Source organism: Phascolarctos cinereus, unplaced genomic scaffold (assembly GCF_003287225.1).
Source record: "Phascolarctos cinereus isolate Bilbo 61053 unplaced genomic scaffold, phaCin_HiC Scaffold_1;HRSCAF=81, whole genome shotgun sequence".
In the NCBI taxonomy this organism is placed as follows: Eukaryota; Metazoa; Chordata; class Mammalia; order Diprotodontia; family Phascolarctidae; genus Phascolarctos; species Phascolarctos cinereus.
The window spans coordinates 134,466,777-134,487,244 of NW_027555514.1; the positions used below are offsets into that span (position 1 = coordinate 134,466,777).

General features: G+C 34.9%; 1 protein-coding gene across 1 annotated transcript in view; it reads left to right on the forward strand.

Annotated features, from left to right (window-relative positions):
• Nucleotides 1–19,530, forward strand: part of SAMTOR (S-adenosylmethionine sensor upstream of mTORC1) — a 64,604-nt gene extending 45,074 nt beyond the window's left edge. Inside the window, exons 4-5 of the mRNA XM_020984652.2 lie at nt 13,670–13,784; nt 16,250–19,530. Coding sequence (XP_020840311.1) covers nt 13,670–13,784; nt 16,250–16,879 — 745 coding nt within the window. The 3' untranslated portion in view covers nt 16,880–19,530. The remainder of the gene's footprint in view (nt 1–13,669; nt 13,785–16,249) is intronic.
• Nucleotides 19,531–20,468: the final 938 nt, after the last annotated feature.

Sequence of the window (20,468 nt, forward strand, 5' to 3'; positions counted from 1 at the left end):
TATTTGCTACAAGGATTTATTATCTGCTTTGCTTTTTTATTTTAAAAAATGGATAGAGGAAGGGTGGAATGGCTTGTCTGTTTCCTTTTGAATATCCTGTTCTCCTTTTTAATGCTTCATTTATTATGTTATTTTTTGTTTTTGGACTACTATCACAACTCCTCCCCCCCCATCACCCAAAAAAATGCTACCAATGATAACACTGTCAAGCAAAAGAAATCTACACATTGACCATTATCCAAAAATATATATTTCATTTTGCGCCTCTGATCCATCACCTGTGAGGAGGTGGGAAGCATGTTTCATCATTGATCCTCTGGAATTATAGGGGTTCCTTACATTTATCAATTTTTAAGTCTTTGAAAAGATGATTTTCTTTATGGCGTTACAATCTTGTGTGAATTATTCTGAGGTAAAAGAGTTGGAACTGTTGTCAACATGAAACTCACTCATCTGATCTAACCAAAGACAGATTAAATGTAAATGTAGTTCATAGTAAACATTGAACTCAGCAGGCAAAGAGGTAGGGACAAAAAGAGAGAAGGATTTATAGAGAAAGGATAGAGTTGGAATAAATAGACACAAACAATACAAACTTTATCTTTGGAGGCTGGATCATAAGGGAGGATTAAATAGAAAAAAAGTGTAAGCACCAGTAATCAGAGTGTGGGCAGGTAAGGCCATGGAGTGGAAACAGATCACATCAATTGCAGATCACTAGTGTAATCTCATTCCTTTTCTTAAACAATCTTCTGTAAATTAAGGACAACAAGACAAAAGAAGAAAAGGTGTTAGGGGATATGATGGAAAGATACACTTAATTAACAATTAAAACTATGAGTAGGATAAACTCACCCATAAAACAGAGAGCATAGCAGGATGGATTAAACAACAGAATCCGGCAATATTTTATGTATAAGAAACAGTTATAATCTTTACACAGTTCACAAATGTGAGGCTAGAGCAGAATTTATTAAAGTAAACTAAAGTAAACTTTCACAAGTAAACTAAAAAAAAAAAGCAAGAGGAACAATTATGATTTTCAGTGAGAAAACAGCAAAAAGACATGGTTAGAAAAAATGGGGAAACTATGTCACATTTACTATAGACAGATAAATGGGAGCAAAAGATTATTTCTGCTTTCTGCTAATTACAATTGAATAAAAACAATAAAGACCCATTCAGGAAAGGTTTTAAACTTACATGGAGACTAAATAATTGGTGTATTAAAGAACAAATCATAGAAGCATAATTTCATTAGATGCCATTAAGATATAAATACAGATCTAGAGATGTTTAAAATTTGTAGTCCTTTCAGATCAAAAAGTAAAAAACAACTTTAAACACTTCATAAAAACTTTTGATATTTAGAACTGCAGAATATATTTTTAATTATCTTCAGGTAATTGACGTCTATTTTCTTCATGTTAAAATGTTACCTGAAAGCCTATTAACTGAACTTATTAGAAAATATAGCAAATATACATCTTCTCTCTAATATGCAAAATAAATTTGGACATATCATTTCTGTCTACATTAAAGCTGTCATTTATCTCGGGTTGGGTCTCCTAGGCCAATTTTTAAGATCTTTGCTGCAGCTGAGAAATTTTATTACAGTTATTCCATGCCACTATGTATTGTTGACCTTATTTGCAACTGCTTTCATTTAGCCATGAAATTATAGGAATGTGTAAGTTAGATGAAACCCACATTTTAGGTTTGTTAGTTACAAACTAAAAATTACTTTTTCAAAATGAACAATGTATACATTGCTTACATAAATGTTGACTAAAAGAGTTTCCTAGGAAGTTCTCTTCTATAGTTAAAACAATTTTAGATGGTCAGTCTGTTGCCTTATTAAATTATTTTGTCATATCCTGTCTACTATGTAAAAGATTTTATTTTCCTTTTGATAGCTGACATTTGAATTAATTTTTTTGTGTTTACAAAGCATTTTCTGTACATTATCTGATCCTCACAATAACTCAGTGAGTTAGGTACTGTCAGTATTATTGTTTCCATTTATAGAGGAGGAAAATGGTAAAGTGATTTGTCTATGATCACACAGGTAATAAACAATAAAGTCTCACATCTGCCTTACTCTACGTTCAGCCCTATCCATTGTGTCATTTTGCCTCTTCAAAATTTGTATTACTTATGTAAAATTCCTGTAGAGTCAACTTGGTGGTCATCTACTTTTTCCCTTACCTTTGTCTCTACCTTTCGAATTACTTCAGAGTCTCTAGAGTATTTTGTTTAAATACTTGATTTGTTGCCAAATAACCGCATTTTCTTCTACTTTGTGCATAATAATCATTATGAAAATGGACATTTGTGTACTAAAGCATACAAAGAATTCTACTTATGTGATCTTATTTGAGTCTGAACAGCTCTGTTGAAGAGTAAATACCACATGAAGAAACATAAAGGACACTTCTTTAAAGGGAAATCCTTTGAAATTTAAATAATTACCACTGTGTGAGTTTTTAGTCAACTTGGAAGTAGGAAGATAAGGTTCAATTATATAGCTAAGATTTCATAGCCATTTAGGCTAGAAAGAACAGAGTTGTTTTAGTCCTTTGCAAAGTCATTTAACCCCTTTGAGACCATAAGGCTGAAATGAAAGGCCAAAGTGTTGATATTACTGGAATTAGAGGTAGAGTATTAGTTCCATTATATTATGCCCTGATCAAGATGTATCAGAGTTTATAAGATTCAGTTCTGGGTACCATGTTTTAGGAAGGTCACAGACAAAACTAAAACATTCAAAAGGGCAGTCAAAATGGTAAAAAGGTTCTAAAAAATGCCATACAAGAATAGGTGGAAGGAACTGGCAGGGGTGGGACTGGGAGTATTTAGCCTAAACAAGAGAAGATTTGTAATGTTATTCTTCAACAGGTTGAAGGGTTATTTTTTGGAAGAGTGATTAGAGTTACTCTGCTTGCACCTAGATGGGGCCTTACCAAGGAGCAATAGGTGCCCATTTTATGTTCCTAATGATGAAAATAAATAATTTCCTCCTCAGTAGAGGTCTTCAGAAGCAGACTGGATTACCATTTGGGGAAATACTGTAGAAAGGATTGTTAGATTGATGTTGAGTTGCTTCCAGCTCTTGGATTCTGTGAACCTCATTTTCTTTATATGTAAAATGTAGATTATACACCTACCGCACCTGCTTCAAGACTGTGAAGATAACTAAGATAACGAATGTTAAATATTATCAATCCTGCAAACCATACTGTGATTCCATTCTCATACTTGGAATGAGATGATGACAATTGAATTTTTAAAAATTAAAAAAAAATTAAAATATGAAAATAATACTTCAAATCTAAAATTCTTAATTTTATATGGACTAGAGTATTTCAGATCTTAATAAAATTAAGGAAGATCCTTGCATCCAAGTTTTGAAAGAAGACAGCTATATTTGCAAACTTGTGCTTTGTAGCTTTTATTTGGTTTGAAAAGAAATCCCGAGGGGGCAGAGCCAAGATGGCAGAGTGAAAGCAGTGACTTGCTTGAGCTCTCCCCCAAACCCCTCCAAATACTCATAAAAAATGGCTCTAAACAAATTCTGAAGCAGCAGAACCCACAAAAAGACAGAGTGAAACAAATTTCCAGCCCAAGACAACCTGGATGATTGATCAGAAAGGTGTATTGCGCCGGGCTGGGAGCGCAGCACAGCACAGCGTGGGTGTGCAGGCCGCAGCAAACCTGGAGCAGGCCTCAGAGGACTGAATCGCGGGCAGCTGTGGAGGTTTCCAGACTCCTCAATCCGCCAATGCTAAAGACAACTTAGAAGGTCAGTGGGAAAAGTCTGTTTCTGTCAGTGGTCAGAGAGGAAGGCGGGGTCTCAGCTTCCTTCCCCAAGAGGTGGCCCTGGGGGGAGCAGCTGCTTCCCGAGATTCCAGCCCACAGACTGAGGGGGAATCCAGTGGCTGATCACAGAGGGATTGCAGGGATCTCTTTGCCAGTGCTGAGGCAGGAATATCTTGCTTTGCCCATGTGTGGATCTGGGTCACAGTTCTGGGTAGCGGTGCTGGGGTGAGGAGGAGTGCTGGCGTGGTGGAGCTTGTAGTGGCTGTGGAGAGGAACCCTTCCTCACAGTTACAGGACAGAAAGGAATACTTGTGCTCACAGGCCAGGAAAGGAGTAAACACCTCGCCCCTAAGCATACCATCCTGGAAGAACTGAAAATTTACAGGTCCCTGCAAGTATCTCTGAAAACAGCTGTACAAACCCCTGAAGCTTGGGACAGTACACTCTCCACACTGGAAGCAGACTCTTACCTTAACAAAGAGTTTAAAACTCAAGTAATTGGCTGGGATCATGAGCAAGCAGCGCAAAAAGACTCAGACTATATTATCTTACTTTGGTGAAAAAGATGATCAAAATATACAACCAGAAGAAGACAACAAAGTCAAAACTCCTACATCCAAAGCCTCCAAGAAGAATATGAATCAGTCCCAGGCCTTGGAAGAGCTCAGAAGGGATTTTGAGAAGCAGGTAAGGAAAATAGAGGAAAAACTGGGAAGAGAAATGAGAGTGATGCAAGAACATCATGAAAAACAAGTCAACAGCTTGCTAAAGGAGACCCAAAAAAATACTGAAGAAAATAACACCTTAAAAAATAGCCTAACCCAAATGGCAAAAGAGGTCCAAAAAGCCAATGAGGAGAAAATGCCCTAAAAAGAAAAATTGGCCAAATGGAAAAGGAAGTCCAAAAGCTTACTGAAGAAAATACTTCCTTAAAAATTAGAATAGAGCAATTGGAAGCTAGTGACTTTATGAGAAATCAAGACGCTGTAAAACAAATCCAAAAGAATGAAAAATTAGAAAACAATGTGAAATATCTCATTGGAAAAAAACTGACCTGGAAAATAGATCCAGGAGAGAGAATTTAAAAATTATTGACTATCTGAAAGGCATGATCAAAAAAAGAGACTAGACATCATCTTTCAAGAAATTATCAAGGAAAACTGCCCTGATATTTTAGAACCAGAGGGCAAAGTAGAAATGGAAAGAATCCACAGATCTCCTCCTGAAAGAGATCCCCAAAGGAAAACTCCTAGGAATATTATAGCCAAATTCCAGAGTTCCCAGGTCAAGGAGAAAATATTACAAGCTGCCAGAAGGAAACAATTCAAGTACTGTGGAAAGACAATCAGGATAACACAAGATTTAGCAGCTTCTACATTAAAGGAGCACAGGGCATGGAATATAATATTCCGGAGGGCAAAGGAGATAGGATTACAACCAAGAATCACCTACCCAGCAAAACTGAAAAATGGTCATTCAGTGAAATAGAGGACTTTCAAGCATTCCTGATGAAAAGACCAGAGCTAAACAGAAAATTTGACTTTGAAATACAGGACTCCAGTGGAACATGAAGAAGTGAACAGGAAAGAGTAATCATAAAAGACTTATTAAGATTGAACTGTTTACATTCCTGCATGGAAAGATGATATTTGTAACTCATGAGAACTTTTTGTCAGTATTAGGGTAGTTGAAGGAAAAAAATTGTATGTATGTATATTTAGATAGATAGATAGAGGGCACAGGGTGAGTTGAAGTTTAAGGGGTCATATCTGGAGAACAAAATTAAGGGATGAGAGAGGATGGTAACTCTGAGAAGAAGGGGAGAGGTAGAATTGGGTAAATTATCTCATAAAAAAAAAGAAAAGTCTCTCACAGTGGAGGGGAAACAGGGGAAAGTGAGAGGGAGTGAGTGAATCTTATTCTCATAGGATTTGGCTTAAGGAGGGAATAACATACACATTCAATTGGGTATGGAAATCTGTCGTACCCGACAGGAAAATAGGGGGAGAAGAGGACAAGAGAGCAGGGGGATGATAGAGAGGAGGGCAGATTGGGAAAGGGGGTAATCAGAAGTAAATATTTCTGAGGAGGGACAGGGTCAAAAGAAAGAATAGAATAGAATAGGGCAGGATAGGATTAAGGGAAATAGAGTTAGTTTTTCACAACATGTCTAGTAAGGAAGTGTTTTGCATAATTGCACATGTACAACCTATACTGAGTTGCTTGCCTTTTCAATGAGGGTGGGTGGGAATGGAGGAAGGGAGAAAATTTGGAACTCAAAGTTTTAAAAACACATGTTTTTAAAAAAGTGTTTTCATATGCAACTGGGAAATAAATACAGGAAATGGGGGGGGAGGAAAAGAAAAGAAATCCCAGAATATTAAATATGCCTCACATATAAGTGAATATATATATGGTCTACGGAATGAAGAAGGGAAGGAAAAGCAACCATTTACTAAATACTTCCTATGTGTCAGATACTTTGCTAAGTGCTTTTACAAATATCTCATTTGATTTTCACAGCAACTCTGGATTGTTGGTGGAACTATTATCCCCATTTTACAGTTGAGGAAACTGAGGCAGACAGGTTAAGTAACTTGCCTACAGCTAATAAGTGCCTGAGGCAGGATTTGAACTCAGATCTTCCTGGCTACAACCAGTGTTTTATCCACTGTACCACCTAGCTGCCTCTTTATAATGAGCACTGGAGTGGAAAGACCTGTGTTTGCATTATAGTTCTAGCATATTTTGGTTTTGTGCCTGGGGTAAGTCAATCTATCTGAGCCTCGGTTTCCTTATTTTTAAGATGAGAGAGTTGAACTGAGGAATTGATCTAGTCTATTCATGTCTAAATCCGGTGATTTCCATTATTGCATATTATCAAAATTTTAAGATCTCTTTCTTTAATAACTCATCTGCTGAATCATGAGTGCTTATTTGGACGTGGTGTTTTCTTACCACTGAGAGTCTTTCTAAACCAAGTGGTGGCAGAATTTTACTATGAGCTCTGTTATTTATATCAATAATGAATTCTGTGAAGCCATTGTTGAATCAGGAAGAAGCTTTATTAACACCCTGGGAAGGCCAGGTTTCCCGCATGTGTGAGAGCACATGTATCAACAATGCACCCCTTTTTATTCCCTATTCTCCATTTGAATTCCCTTCCTGTATTCCCCATTCGTTGGGTACTGTTGAGGTTACAGCCTATTGGAAGCACCTAATTTCCCCACTTAAATCTCCACCCCTGATTACATCTCCCACTCCACACAATTCAGTGACCCTGGCCCTTACTTGGGAACACCCCTTTTTATGTTAATCTGTACCTTAACCTCAGAACTGGTTTTCCACCAGTTAGTCTATTAACCACTAAGAGTGTTTTCTTATTCTAATATAACTCCTTTTGTCCAACTTCCACCTAGCTGGCAGATTGCATTCCTTTCCACTAGACTTTTTTGTGGAAAAACTGTTTCTCTGACTCCAACCTCTGATTGAGTGATATGCAGAAGCAACATCCATATATCCCACAACTCTTCATGCAATTTTGCTTTAGTGAATATATCCACTTATTTTTTTTAAGCTTGAAACACCTTGGTGACCAATAACTTTTGACATTGTCTTAATAGATGAGAATATTTTTTTAGATTATTAAATCAGATCTATGCTGCTTTCTTATCAAAATAGGTTTCTTACCTTGAACATGAGGAGTTAGTTACTTATGTTTGTCATGGATTTAACCTTAAAAACCTAACCCTTTAACCTAAAAATGTAATTCATTTTGTTAACCACTCTCCCATTATTGAACATAAAAATGATAAAAAGTTATGAAAATATATTTTTAAGACTTTTGCGTTTGAAATTTCCAGCTTTAGAAATTAATTTAAATGTTTTGGAAACACAGGAGGTACTACTTTTTAGCTGGTAATTTCTGTCTGTACCAGTGATATACATATTTGAACAAAGTGGAAACAAAAAATAGCTCTTTACTTTTCCATAATTTATCATTGAATCACCAGTTTCATGCTTGTTTTATCTTAGAAATAATTTAGAAGTCAATCTAATAAAAATTAGCCTTTACTTTTAATAATGGTTATCATTCACTCCCACTTTATGGCTTTTGTGCTCCCTGTTGTCATGAAATTGCTTTTTCAGGGGTCATTGATCACCTAATTGCCAACTTCAATAGCTTTTTCTTAGTCTATAGCCTTTTGCTCTCTAGAGCACTTAGCTGTTGGCAGCCTCTTCCTTGATACTCTCTAGTTATGTTGGTTTCTGTAACATAGTATCCTCCTAATTCTCTTTACCTCTTTAACCTTCTTTCTCTTCTTTTAGTGGCTTCTCTTTCTTTTTCCACCTTCTTGGCATAAGGCCTTCCCAAATCCATGTTGATTCTCTTCCATTCTTTCTCCCACAATAATCTTACGTACTCTTTACAGTTTCAGCTTGGTATCTCTCCTAAGGTTTCCTCCAGTTAAGTACTTTCCTTTTTTTAAAAAAATAAAATATATTGATTTTTAAAAGTATTTCCAAATTAAGATATTTTGCAAGAAGTTGACATTACTGTTCTTAGGTATAATATTTTGTAGCTTCGTAAAATCTCATGTTATCCCCAGAACAATTTTGAAGTAGTTAAGTAGTTAGAATGCTTCAACTACCATCTCTATGAGGATGCCCCCCAAATCTCTGTATCCAGTCCTAGCTTCTCCAGATAAAAATTCCCCATTTCCAGCTGCCTACCTGTATCTCTACCTAATACGCTGACTGGTATCAGAAGCTTAAAATATCAATACTGAAACAGATTTCTCTTGAAATCAGTTTCTTTTCATGAAATACATACATATATATACGTATATATGTTAATATCTATATTAGCAGTACCATTGTTAACTTGCCATAATTGTTTACCACCTCTGCATGATCTTTGACTTCCTCCCTCTCCTTATAATCATTTTCTAAGTCCTTTTGGACTTACCTTTGCAGGCTGTGTACCCACTTTTTTTTTGCCTTTTTTTTTGTGAGGCAATCAGGGTTAAGTGACTTGCCCAGGATCGCACAGGTAGTAAGTATCAAAACGTCTGAGGTCAGATTTGAACTCAGGTCCTCCTGACTCCAAGGCCAGAGCTCTATCTACTGTGCCAATTAGCTGCCCCTACCCACCTTTTTATTAACAATGAGGATAATAATAAGCCACGTTCATGGCTTATTCACTCTGAACATGTGAAATAGATATTCTGGTATAATGAGAATGCTAGAGTGTGTGATGTTCACATTTAAAAACTGTTCTCTTTTGAAAATATAACACCAACACTGTATCAAGAATAATTCATATAAAATAGCAGCATTTTTCAGAGAGATTGCTTAAACCCATTGTGATTTTGCCCAGCCTTAAACCCATTATCATCTCCTAAGTAGATCTAAGTGTGACCTGCAGATTAAAAGGGAGGGAGAGAACCAAAACATCTTATTAATCATTTAATGTACGCAGTTAGGTATCAAGCTACAAGCTTTATGACCCTGCTGAAAAATTAATCAAATAGCTCTTTCATCTTGTGGAATCTTTCTCCAATGATTTTTTTAAATGCCTTTGTAAAATTCTTCCATCAAGGAAATACAGAAACTGAAGCCTTTAAACCTGAACCTAGAAGTCACATGGAATCATTGGCTGAAGGCAATACCTATAAATACTTTGGTCTCCTTGAAGATGCACTGAACAAAAAGATTAAAGAGAAAGCTGTATCTGAATATCTTAGAACACTTAACTGGCTAAACAACAACCAACAAAACAGTTTCCCCCACCCTCGAATGATTCAACAGGTGTAGTTTATCAGTGGAAATTACCTAAAAGAAGATGCACTTTCATCTGCTTTACCACTGCTTGCTGAGGACCAGTGTGCCTTTCTAGCTATTTTGCAGCAGAAACCTCCTATGTGTGTTTTCTCACCCTGTTTAGAACATGAGCTGTTTGAGAGTAGGAATTCATTTATTTTTCTGTTTTTATCCCCTGCATATAGCACAGGGCTTGGCATATAGCAAGGACTTAATAAATACTTTTTTCCTTTCATTCCTCTTGAAGTAAAAGCTGAATTCGAAGATGTACTTAAAATAATTAACACCTACGTGAAATCTTTTTTTCAAAAATAAGGCTTTAAAAATCTTATTTAATACTTTCAACTTATTACTTATTTTCAACCTTCTTTTCTTTTTAAATTTTGGGTTCCTCCTTTCCCTCCCCCACCCACTGAGAAGGCAAACAATATCATATCAATTATATATATGAATTCATGCTAAACATTTCCATAGTAGCCATATTGCAAAACAAAGCAAAAAAAAAAGTGAGAATGTTGTGCTTCAGTTTGCAATCAGTTCATCAGTTCTGTCTCTGGAGGTGGGATAGCTTTTTTTAATCATGAATCCTTTGGAATTGTCTTGGATCATTGTGTTGATCAGAGTTGTCAGGTCTTTCATAGTTGATCATCACTACAACTTTGCTGTTATTTGAACAGTAATAATTTCAGTTCTTCTCACTTTATGTCAGTTCATATAGGTCTTACCATGTTCTTCTGAAACCAACCCCCTCTGCATTTCTAGTAACACAATAGTACGCCATCATAATCATTTGTCACAACTTGTTCAGCCATTCCCCAATTGATAAGCCAGTTCTTTGCCACAACAAAAAGAATTGCTGTAAATATGTTTCTGTGTATAGGCCCTTTTCCTTTTTTCTTTGATCTGTTTGTGGTACAGATCTAGTGTTGATATTGCTGGAAAGAACGTGTACAATTTTATACCCTTTGGGTATATTTCCCTATGGTTGGACCAGTTCACTACTCTACCAACAATGCGTTAGTATACCTATTTCCCCTTATCCCTTCCAGCATATGTCATTTCTGATAATCGTGAGGTACCTCAGAGTTGTTTTATTTTGCATTTCTCTAATCAGTAGTGATTTACAGAATATTTCATATGACTTCAAATAGCTTTGATTTATACTTCTGAAAACTGTTCCTATCCTTTGACCATTTATCAATTGGGGAATGGTGCTTATTTTTTAAAATTTTTAAATTTTATTTTCTGTTCCCTATATATTTGAGGAATGAGGCCGTAATCTGAAAAACTTGCTATAAAATTTTTTTCTATTACTTGGCTATGGTATCTTTCAGTAAAATATCATTTTCTTGATTATCTCTTTTAATTTGGTCTGTTTGCTTTTTATTTATCTTAGATCATGACTGCTACCCCTGCCCTTTTATACTTCAGCTGAAGCATAATAGTTTCTGCTCCAGCAACAGCATCTAAAACAGCCATTTATTTTAACTCTGTGTCTTTCTGTTTCAAATGTGTGTCTTGTATACAACATATTGTTGGATTCTGGTTTCTAATCCATTCTGCTCTGCTTCCATTTAATGGGTTAGCTTATCCCATTCACATTCAGAATTGTTTACTGTGTATTTTCTGTTTCTCCCTCTCCCTCTCCCTCTCTCCCCTATCCTACCTCAGAAGCCTATTTTGCTTCTGACTACTGCCTCCCTTAATGCACTCTCCCTTTTATCATTCTTCCTTCTCTCTCCCTCCCACTTTCTCTTATCTCATTTCCCTACTGGGTAAGATATATTTCTATACTCTACTGAGTGTGTATGTAAATATTCTTCCCTCTGAACTAATTCCATTGAGTGTGAAGTTCAGTCATTACCTGCCACTCCACCATTTCCCCCTTCATTTACTTTAGAAAAATTTCCCCATTTTACCTCTCACTTCTCTCTTCTCCCAGTGCATTCCTCTTTCTCACCTCTACATTTTTTTAAGGTGATCATCCCAATGTAATTGACTCACAACTGTGCCCCCTTTCTATGTAGACTTCTTTTAACTGCTCTAATAATGATAAAGTTCTGAGGAGTTATGTGTGACATTTTCCCATATAAGAATGTAAACAGTTCCTTATGATTACTCTGTTATGTTTACCTTTTTATGATTCTCTTGAGTCTTCTGTTTGAATGTCAGATTTTCTATTCAGTTCTGGTCTTTACATTGGGAATGCTTAGAAGTTCTCCATTTCATTAAATATCTTTTTTTTCCCCCTGAAGTTTTGCTGGATAGGTTATCCTTGCTTGTAGCTCAGAAGTCCTCTGCTCCTTTAACATAGAAGCTACTAAATCTTATGTGATCCTGACTGACTCCATGATATTTGAGTTGTTTCTTTCTGGCTGCTTGCAATACTTTCTACTTGACCTGGAATCTCTGGAATTTGGCCATAATATTCCTTGGAGTTTTCATTTTGGGACCTCTTTTAGGAGGTGATAGTGGATTCTTTCAATTTCTATTTTACCCTCTGTGTCTAAGATATTGGGGCAGGTTTCCTTTTATAATTGAAATAGGATGTGTAGGCTCTTTTTTTTGACCGTGGCTTTCATGTAGTACAATAATTCTTAAATATCTATTTTCTAGGTCATCTGTTTTTCCAGTGAGGTATTTCATATTTTCTTCTATTTTTTCATTCTTTTGACTTTGTTTTATTGTTTTTTAAAGCCTCGGGAGTCATTAGCTTCCACTTGCTCAATTCTGATTTTTAAGGAATTATTTTCGTCAGTGAATTTTTGTACTTTCTTTTCCATTTGACCTATTCTGCTTTTAAAGGAGTTCTTTTCTCCAGTGAATGTTTGTGCCTCTTTTACCATTAGGCCATTTCTGTTTTTTAAGGGTTTTTTTGTGCCTCTTTTACCAACAATATGTTTACAGAAAGAAGCATCACACAGATTGCTGAGTCATGAGGATTTAGATTTGGCCTACACAGTAAGCCTACATGGCAGCCTAAGTTTGGTATAACTTGCTTTTAGGGGGAACTCAACCAATTAGCTTTTAACTAATGTAATATGTGGCTGTGCCTATGTAAGACTATACTGTTATCTTCACGTTCACTGTCGGGTGTTTAGTATATAACATAAAACAGATTCAGCCATTAACAACAAAAAATATTTGATCAAGATACCCAGAAATGCACATCATAGGCTTTCAACTACCAGACCTTCACAGTCATTTTTTTTTTACATATTTAGGTATTTTGAAGTGTGCATGTTCATTACACACTTGAGATGGAGTCTTTCTTTTGGTTACACATAGTATTTGAACCCAGGTCATCCTGCACTTTCTCCACCATACTGTTCTGCCTTTTCTTCACATAACCAACAACGTTATTAAGGAAATTAGATATAAGCCCCACAGAATAGATGATATGCTCTGGCAGCAACACACTCCAAAGTTAAACTTCGAATTTCCCATGCAAGGTTTAAACAAAATCATAAGTATACCATATTTTCCCCAATTTTTATCTGTTATTTTATGTGCACTTAATTTTTTTGCCCAAAAAAAACACAAAAGGAATAATTGTGTGCATCTGATCTGAATCATTCTATTTGTTGTCTTTAAGTATTCATCTTTCTGATTTGGGATGACATCCTTATTTTGATTAAAGTAGATATACATTTAGTGTACCTTTTAAAATGATAATGTGTGTGGTCTTTTTGGTCTCTTTTAGAGTTTTCCCTATTCCTTATGTGCCCTGAAACTTCTCAGATATACCGTAGACTAGAAAATGAGATAGTAGAGAAAAACTCTTTAGTAACAATGAAAAAAAAATGGATAACTTTAGTCTTTTTGTATCACCAAAACAAGTTAGAGTAAAAAAGATGCATATATTACATACATTTTGTCAAATATAAATGGTCAAAGAATGAACTGGCCACCTTCAGGTATCATTTGGGCCACATTTATTTACATATTTTCCTTTTTATTTGCAGATAATTGTTAAAATGTTCTGTTTTAAGCAACAATTAACAATTTTCATCATCTCTATTTTCAGGTTGCTACAACCCTCAGGAAAGATCAGATTACTTGATGTTGGCAGCTGCTTTAATCCATTTTTAAAATTTGAAGAATTTCTGACTGTTGGCATAGACATTGTACCTGCTGTGGAGGTATCAGTTATTTGTATATTTTTGCACTTAAATATTTCATAAATATATTTTAAAATGTACTTCTTCCTAAAAATATAAGTACTTCCTTTGCAGCAGAAGCGAGTAGCATATTGGCTGTATATCTGACTATATATTCATATTTTTAAAACTAAATTTATAGTACTGAATATTAACTTTTGTATCTTTACTTAATAAATAATTAAACTATAAATTTATTATATAATTTGTATATTCTGTATAGATATAACTATATGTGTATTGTATATAATATATTTTATTAATATGATTATAACTAATTAAAACATTAACATGACCTTGGGCTGCTGCTTTTTTTCCCCTCACTCTTGATTTCTTTTCTCTTTCTAGCTCAGTTATTTGGCTATAATATGAATTGAAGTATAGTAAAACTTTTGCCTATTTGGAATTATTGAAGGAATCTTCTAAATAGTGGAGGGTTTAGGTCATTTTTAAGTTTTAAATGTTTTGATAGAAATTGTTCTAAAAATATGCCTTATACTTGTCTATCCTGTTAAATAAAGTATATTGATCCTCATTTAACCTTTTCTTGATGACCTGAACAAGATCAAGAGAACCTGAGTTCAAATTTATTCTCTGACACACTGATCTTGAGACCTGTGATCAAGTCACTCAGTCTACCTTGGGCTTTTTATCTTCTCATCAGTGAGGCCATTGGACTAGATGGTATCAAAGGTCCTTTCTGACACAAGATCTGTGAACCTATGACCCAGCATCTTTATTACCTCCATCCTAAGGCCTCCCCTAAAAAATAAAAAATCCTTTTATTTTACGTGTAGTTGCAGTGGTGACCCCTGTAACTCTAGACCTTTTTGTTTTCCTAGAGAATATTCCCTATCTTGGCTTTTTTGCTCATTTCCTTCTTAGGTGGAAAGACATATCATTCTAGACAGTGTAACTAAGTGGTTAGCTTTTTGCATAATTAGTGAAGTAATAAAGGGCTGAAGAAGTTTTCTCTTTAAATGGTGTGTGAGTGTGTATGTGTGTGTTTATTTAGGGCTCCAGAAATCAATTCGTTATTTAATAGGAAGTTATCAGTTTTTGTGCCTATATTTACTACTCTAAAACTTTTAATGCTGATTCTAGTTTTTCCTGTTTGTTCCCAAAAACCAAATATAATCCTTTTCCCACATAAGCCTTTTAGATATTTAAAGACAGCTATCACATGCCTCCCACTTTATCTTCATGTTTTTCCACTTCTTCCAAGCAGTCCTCAAATGATATAGCTTCAAGGCCCTTTACCTTCATAGATGCCCTTCAGGATACACACCCCAAGGTGTAGCACCTAGTTCTAAACAAAACATTTTAGATGCTATTTGACCAAAGCAGACTACAGTGGAACTCTCACCTCCCAGAGTCTTGACACTATTCCCACAAATGAAATCTTACTGTTTTGGCAGCCCTGTTCACTACTGACTCTCTGAAGACAGTCAGCTAAAACCTCTTAAGTCTTTCATGTGATATTCTCCCCTAATTACATCTTCCCCCACTACTTCAGTTTGGGTGATTGATTTTTTAAATCCAGGTTCAATCCAGAGTATAATTAGACTGCTCCAGAGAAGGGCAGCTAAAATGACTAAGGGACTAGAAAGGCTACTAAATAAGAGCCAACTAAAAACCTTTCTAAACAAAAACCGGACCAAAAAAAAAAGGCAGTATCTATAAAATTGACTTGTCTAACCCCCTAAGGTTTGAGGTTAAGTTTAGGAAAAAAATATCCCTTCACACATTAGGTAATAAACATGGCACTGAACACAGTATAGGGTTTTTTTGGTAGCAGAATATTGAAGTTAGAATCGATTTAACCAGCATTTATTGAATGCCTTTTCTATGTATGCTCAGTCATTGATAGTTAGAAGGAACTTTGAAGACTAATGAGCAACTCCTCCCCCCCTTTACAGATCAAGAAACTGAGTCCCAGAAATTAAGTGACCTTTTATCCCTATTAAGTTATATGTGTTCAATATTCCAAGCTGTTAAGATCTTTTTTGAATTTTAAAAGGTATGATTTGTTTTCTATAGAAATTTCAAATAAATTACTTCTAAGCTTTTAAAGAAATTATTGAATGGCTCCAAATAATTTATTCTACATATGACCTGGTAATCTAAGCTTAAGTAACTGTAAACCTAGCTTTTTCTGGCAATTTCTTACCTTTTCATATAATGTCTTACCCAAGAGTGTACATCTGAGTGTGGTTGAGATATGTAAGGAAAATTAAAGTTAGTCACACAAATTCACGTAAATATTTAGTAAATGTTCAGAGATATTGGTATAATACCTTTTCTAAATGGATGACAATTTGAGGTTAGGAGTGGGAGTGTATGTACTTTATTGTGGAGGATGGAAACTGCATGTCCATAATTGTTCTAATTTCTGAGTAAACAGTAATTTCCAAAGTCTTAATTTGCTCTACTTTTCTTCTCCCCAGAGTGTCTATAAATGTGACTTCTTGAACCTGCAGCTTCAGCAGCCGCTCCAACTTGCACAAGATACAATAGATGCCTTTTTGAAACAGCTGAAAAACCCAATTGATTCTCTTCCTGGGGAGCTTTTTCATGTAGTTGTTTTTTCTCTCCTCCTTTCTTATTTCCCATCACCTTATCAGCGATGGATTTGTTGCAAAAAAGCTCATGAACTTTTAGTATTAAATGGCCTGTTACTCATCATCACTCCTGACTCCTCCCATCAGAACCGACATGCTATGATGATGAAAAGCTGGAAGATTGCTATAGAGTCTCTAGGCTTTAAACGTTTTAAGTATTCAAAATTTTCTCATATGCATCTAATGGCGTTTAGGAAAATCTCTCTAAAAACTACCATCGACTTGGTTAGCAGGAACTATCCGGGAATGTTATATATTCCACAAGATTTCAACAGCGTGGAAGATGAGGAATACTCTAATCCTTCCTGTTATGTCCGATCTGAAGTGGAAGATGAACAGCTGGCTTACAGTTTCACGGAGCTTCCTGATGCTCCGTATGACTCAGACTCTGGAGAAAGTCAAGCAAGCTCAATTCCTTTCTATGAGCTAGAAGATCCCATATTACTTTTGAGTTAATATAAATGCAAAAAAAGCCTTTTTCACTCCCGACTCCTGTCTTGCCTAACTAATTTGAAATATTAACATGGGCTCAGTACTTAAAAACACGGTTTGCATAGAAAAATTGCAAAGGTTTACAGAGTTTGCTATTTTTTTCTACTTCTGAATTTTAAAATTTATTCTTATATGAAAAGCTTAAAATTTCATGCAAAATGACTCCTGTTGTAGCAGAAACTACTGTTACAGTCTTTAGGATTTGTAGCACTAAAATATAGAAAGGTACATTTTTCTCTTCAGTGCTGTTGTATGAAATGAAGCATCATTTTGCTGTGTTTTTCTTTTTTCTTTTTTACTTTTAAATACTGTTGGAATTTAAGATGAAGTGGGGGAAATTTGAGGTATTTGCATAGAAAGCTGTAGTTTGCACTTTGACTCACAAGTTAAATTTGATGTGAAGTAAAAGATTGGGTTGTTTGGAGTTTTTTTGGACGCACTTATCAATTTTTTTTCTTTCTTGGTAGCAAAAGTGTTGTCTGTAGCAGCTATTTTCCGTTCAATTTTGGCTGATGAACCAATATTGCCTGTGCTTCATGGATATTAGTAATAATACTCATTGTGGTTTCTTTTCTTCTGCTGTTATAAAAAGCTCAACCAGAACTTGGTGGGGATGAGGAATGTGTGGCATAGTATCACATTCAAGCAAGAATATCATACATTGTATCCTTTTGTAGATTTTGACAAAATTATTTTTTACTCCAAAGTGAAACCTTTGGGGGAGAAAGCTTTGTAAATGAATTCCATTAACCTAATTACCCAGTTAGTATTTTCATACATCTCATATTGATTTGTACATAAATATTCTAGTAATTACTTGTGGGTGGCTCTTAGTTCACAGTACACAGAATTTTAAAATTAGGCAGTGTTATGCTGCTCCCCACTGACCCAAAGCAACTATGTTAACATTTGAATTTGTTAAAAAGAGCTGTGATTTATGAATCACCTTTGTTATGGTCTTCACCTTTTTATTTAAGTGATGAAATTCAGTTCTGGAATTTTAAAGAAAAAAATGTAAAATACTCCACCTGATAATATCACAATTGGTTTTTGGTAGTCTAGTATTCTTATTTATCTATATTCTAGCAGAGGAGCTTATTATCTTGGAAGTAGATGGCAGTGACTTATACTTTTCTTCATTAAAAAAAAAAACTTTTTTTTTTCCCAAAAAACAGATGAAGGGGAAAATTGTCTAGGTGAAGACAAGCTAGTTTTAACAACTGGAATATTTAGGCCATCATACCTTATTTTCATCAGCCAGAAACTGTCTCATAACCTACCATTTTTAAGAGTGCCACTATGTGGATTTTTTTTCAACTGGTTATTACATTTTAAAAATACCTCATACTGAGGTTTTGCACTGAAATATCAAAATTTCAGATTTCATGGTTGCTTTAAAAAAAAAGACTGCATTTTCTATAAGTTGATCCTAAGATTCATAAACTGCACTTCTATACTCTGATATGAACTGTTTTGTGTTTATTGTGACTTGCTGTAGTTAAGATTGAATGTCAAATTTTATTTAGAAATACAAAGTTTATCCTTTAAGAGGTAAGCAATTGATTGTTTACATCTATTATTTCAAATTAGATTTTACTTGTTAAATTACTAAAAATTTGATTTTAATTAACCTAAAATGTCATTTCTCTAAAAACGTATATTGTTGGTTGAAATTGGTAGAATATCATTTGAGATAATTCACTTTTTTAAGTAACATAATATTACTCAGACTTTTCTTTCTGATTAAACTCTGTGCGGTCATCTCTTCTAACCAAAAGGAGTGCTGAATTTAGGATAATTGTAAAACTACATTGTGGTCAGAGTGCCTACGCTGCCATATTCATTTTCTTTGATTTCACTCAATTCAGTTACAAGAGCAAAGAAAACAAAGTAACACATTTTAAAGCGCTTTGAAAGTAAATAAAATATCGTGGGGAAGAGGGATGTTCATGTCAGCATGGCCTTAGAGTCGGCAGTTATGTTACAGCTAAAATGTTGGTGCTATACATTCTTTAAATTGTTTACACATGTTGCTGATTTTGCTTATGCTCCAAAGTGTGCATGGTATATTTCAATTAGTACTTTAAAGTTGTCTACAAACCTATTACCATCTAGTGTAAATGTGTTTGAATTCATGAATATCACTTGGTACTCTGAATTTACTGTTTATTCAGAGATGGCACAGAATTCAAACCAATACATGCTCCACAAAAGCCATGTAAATGTTTTAAGTGTTGAAATTAATCCATTCCTATGGCTTGGTGGTCAGGATATATGTTCTGCTATATAGGAGCCTTTGAAAAAAAGTTAGTTTTACTATATAGGTACTTTGCAGAATGATTTCATTTGGGTGTGAAAAATTCAAGGGGGGAGTCATGCCTTCTAGGCATGGTCAGCTAGTGCAGGATTGTCTGAATAATTGGGTTTTAAAAGCAAGTGATGATCTTTTGGTTGAATTCTTCAGGATCATGACTAGATCAGGTGTGGTTATACCATGGTTGCCAAGGAGTGGAAGGGTTAGCACACCAGATAATGTATGTTTGAGTTGATGTTGTCCTTTTTTCACTTTTTTTGTGAACAAAGCACATTTATTAAAAAAAAAATTAATCTTCCTATCTCCCTGTCTGTTACTTATAAACTGAGAGCTTTGCAAACTTTATTTAGATGTTTCAATTAATAATGTCATGTTCAGCTGGTGATTATTATGGTGCAATTCAGTATATATATGCCACTTATACAAGGTATAACTGTAGTAGAAAATTCAAATTTTTCAACTGTAAGAGGTGTTAATATCTCATTCAACTCTTTCATTTTACATATGAAGAATCTATGGACCACAGAATTTTAAGTGATTTCTCCTCCCCCATTTTATGTAATTATGGCAACAGTCTATTATTTCACTGGTGTGAGGTAGACAATCTTTTAAGTTTAATGGGAAAATTAATTGTAAAGATGTGCATCTCTACAAGATGCATCTTTACAAATTGCCATGCATGAAAAATTCATCTATTAGCCAACCTATTCAGAAGTTAAATCCAAATTTAGACTAACCCATGGAAAAAAAAACACATAATCTACCAGGCAGATAATCAGATACCTTTTCCTGCTTATTGGAACCCGCCAGAGCTTATACAACACTGATATAATCTTTAAGTACTTATCAATGATCTCCACTCCATGATGAAGCATTAGACCAAGCATCTCATTTATAGACTCTACCATGTCATATAAAGTAAATTAGTTCAAGGAATTGATGATAATTAGCTCTACTAGTGGGAACATGATCATTGACTTCAACCACTGAAAGGTTACTTTGTGGAAGAAGGATTAGATTTAATCTAAGCAGAACCAGGTCCAATACAGACAGATTTTGGCTGAATAGAAGAAAGAAATTCGTAATATTAAGGATCTCTAAAAATGATCTGACTGCCTCAAGAGTTCAAAGTAGAGACCCGATAACTTTCTTTTGAAAAGGCCAAATCTGATTCTGATGTTTAGTTACTTGACTCTAGTTATTTAACTTCCTTATTTCAAAGCTTGGACTAGAACTGGG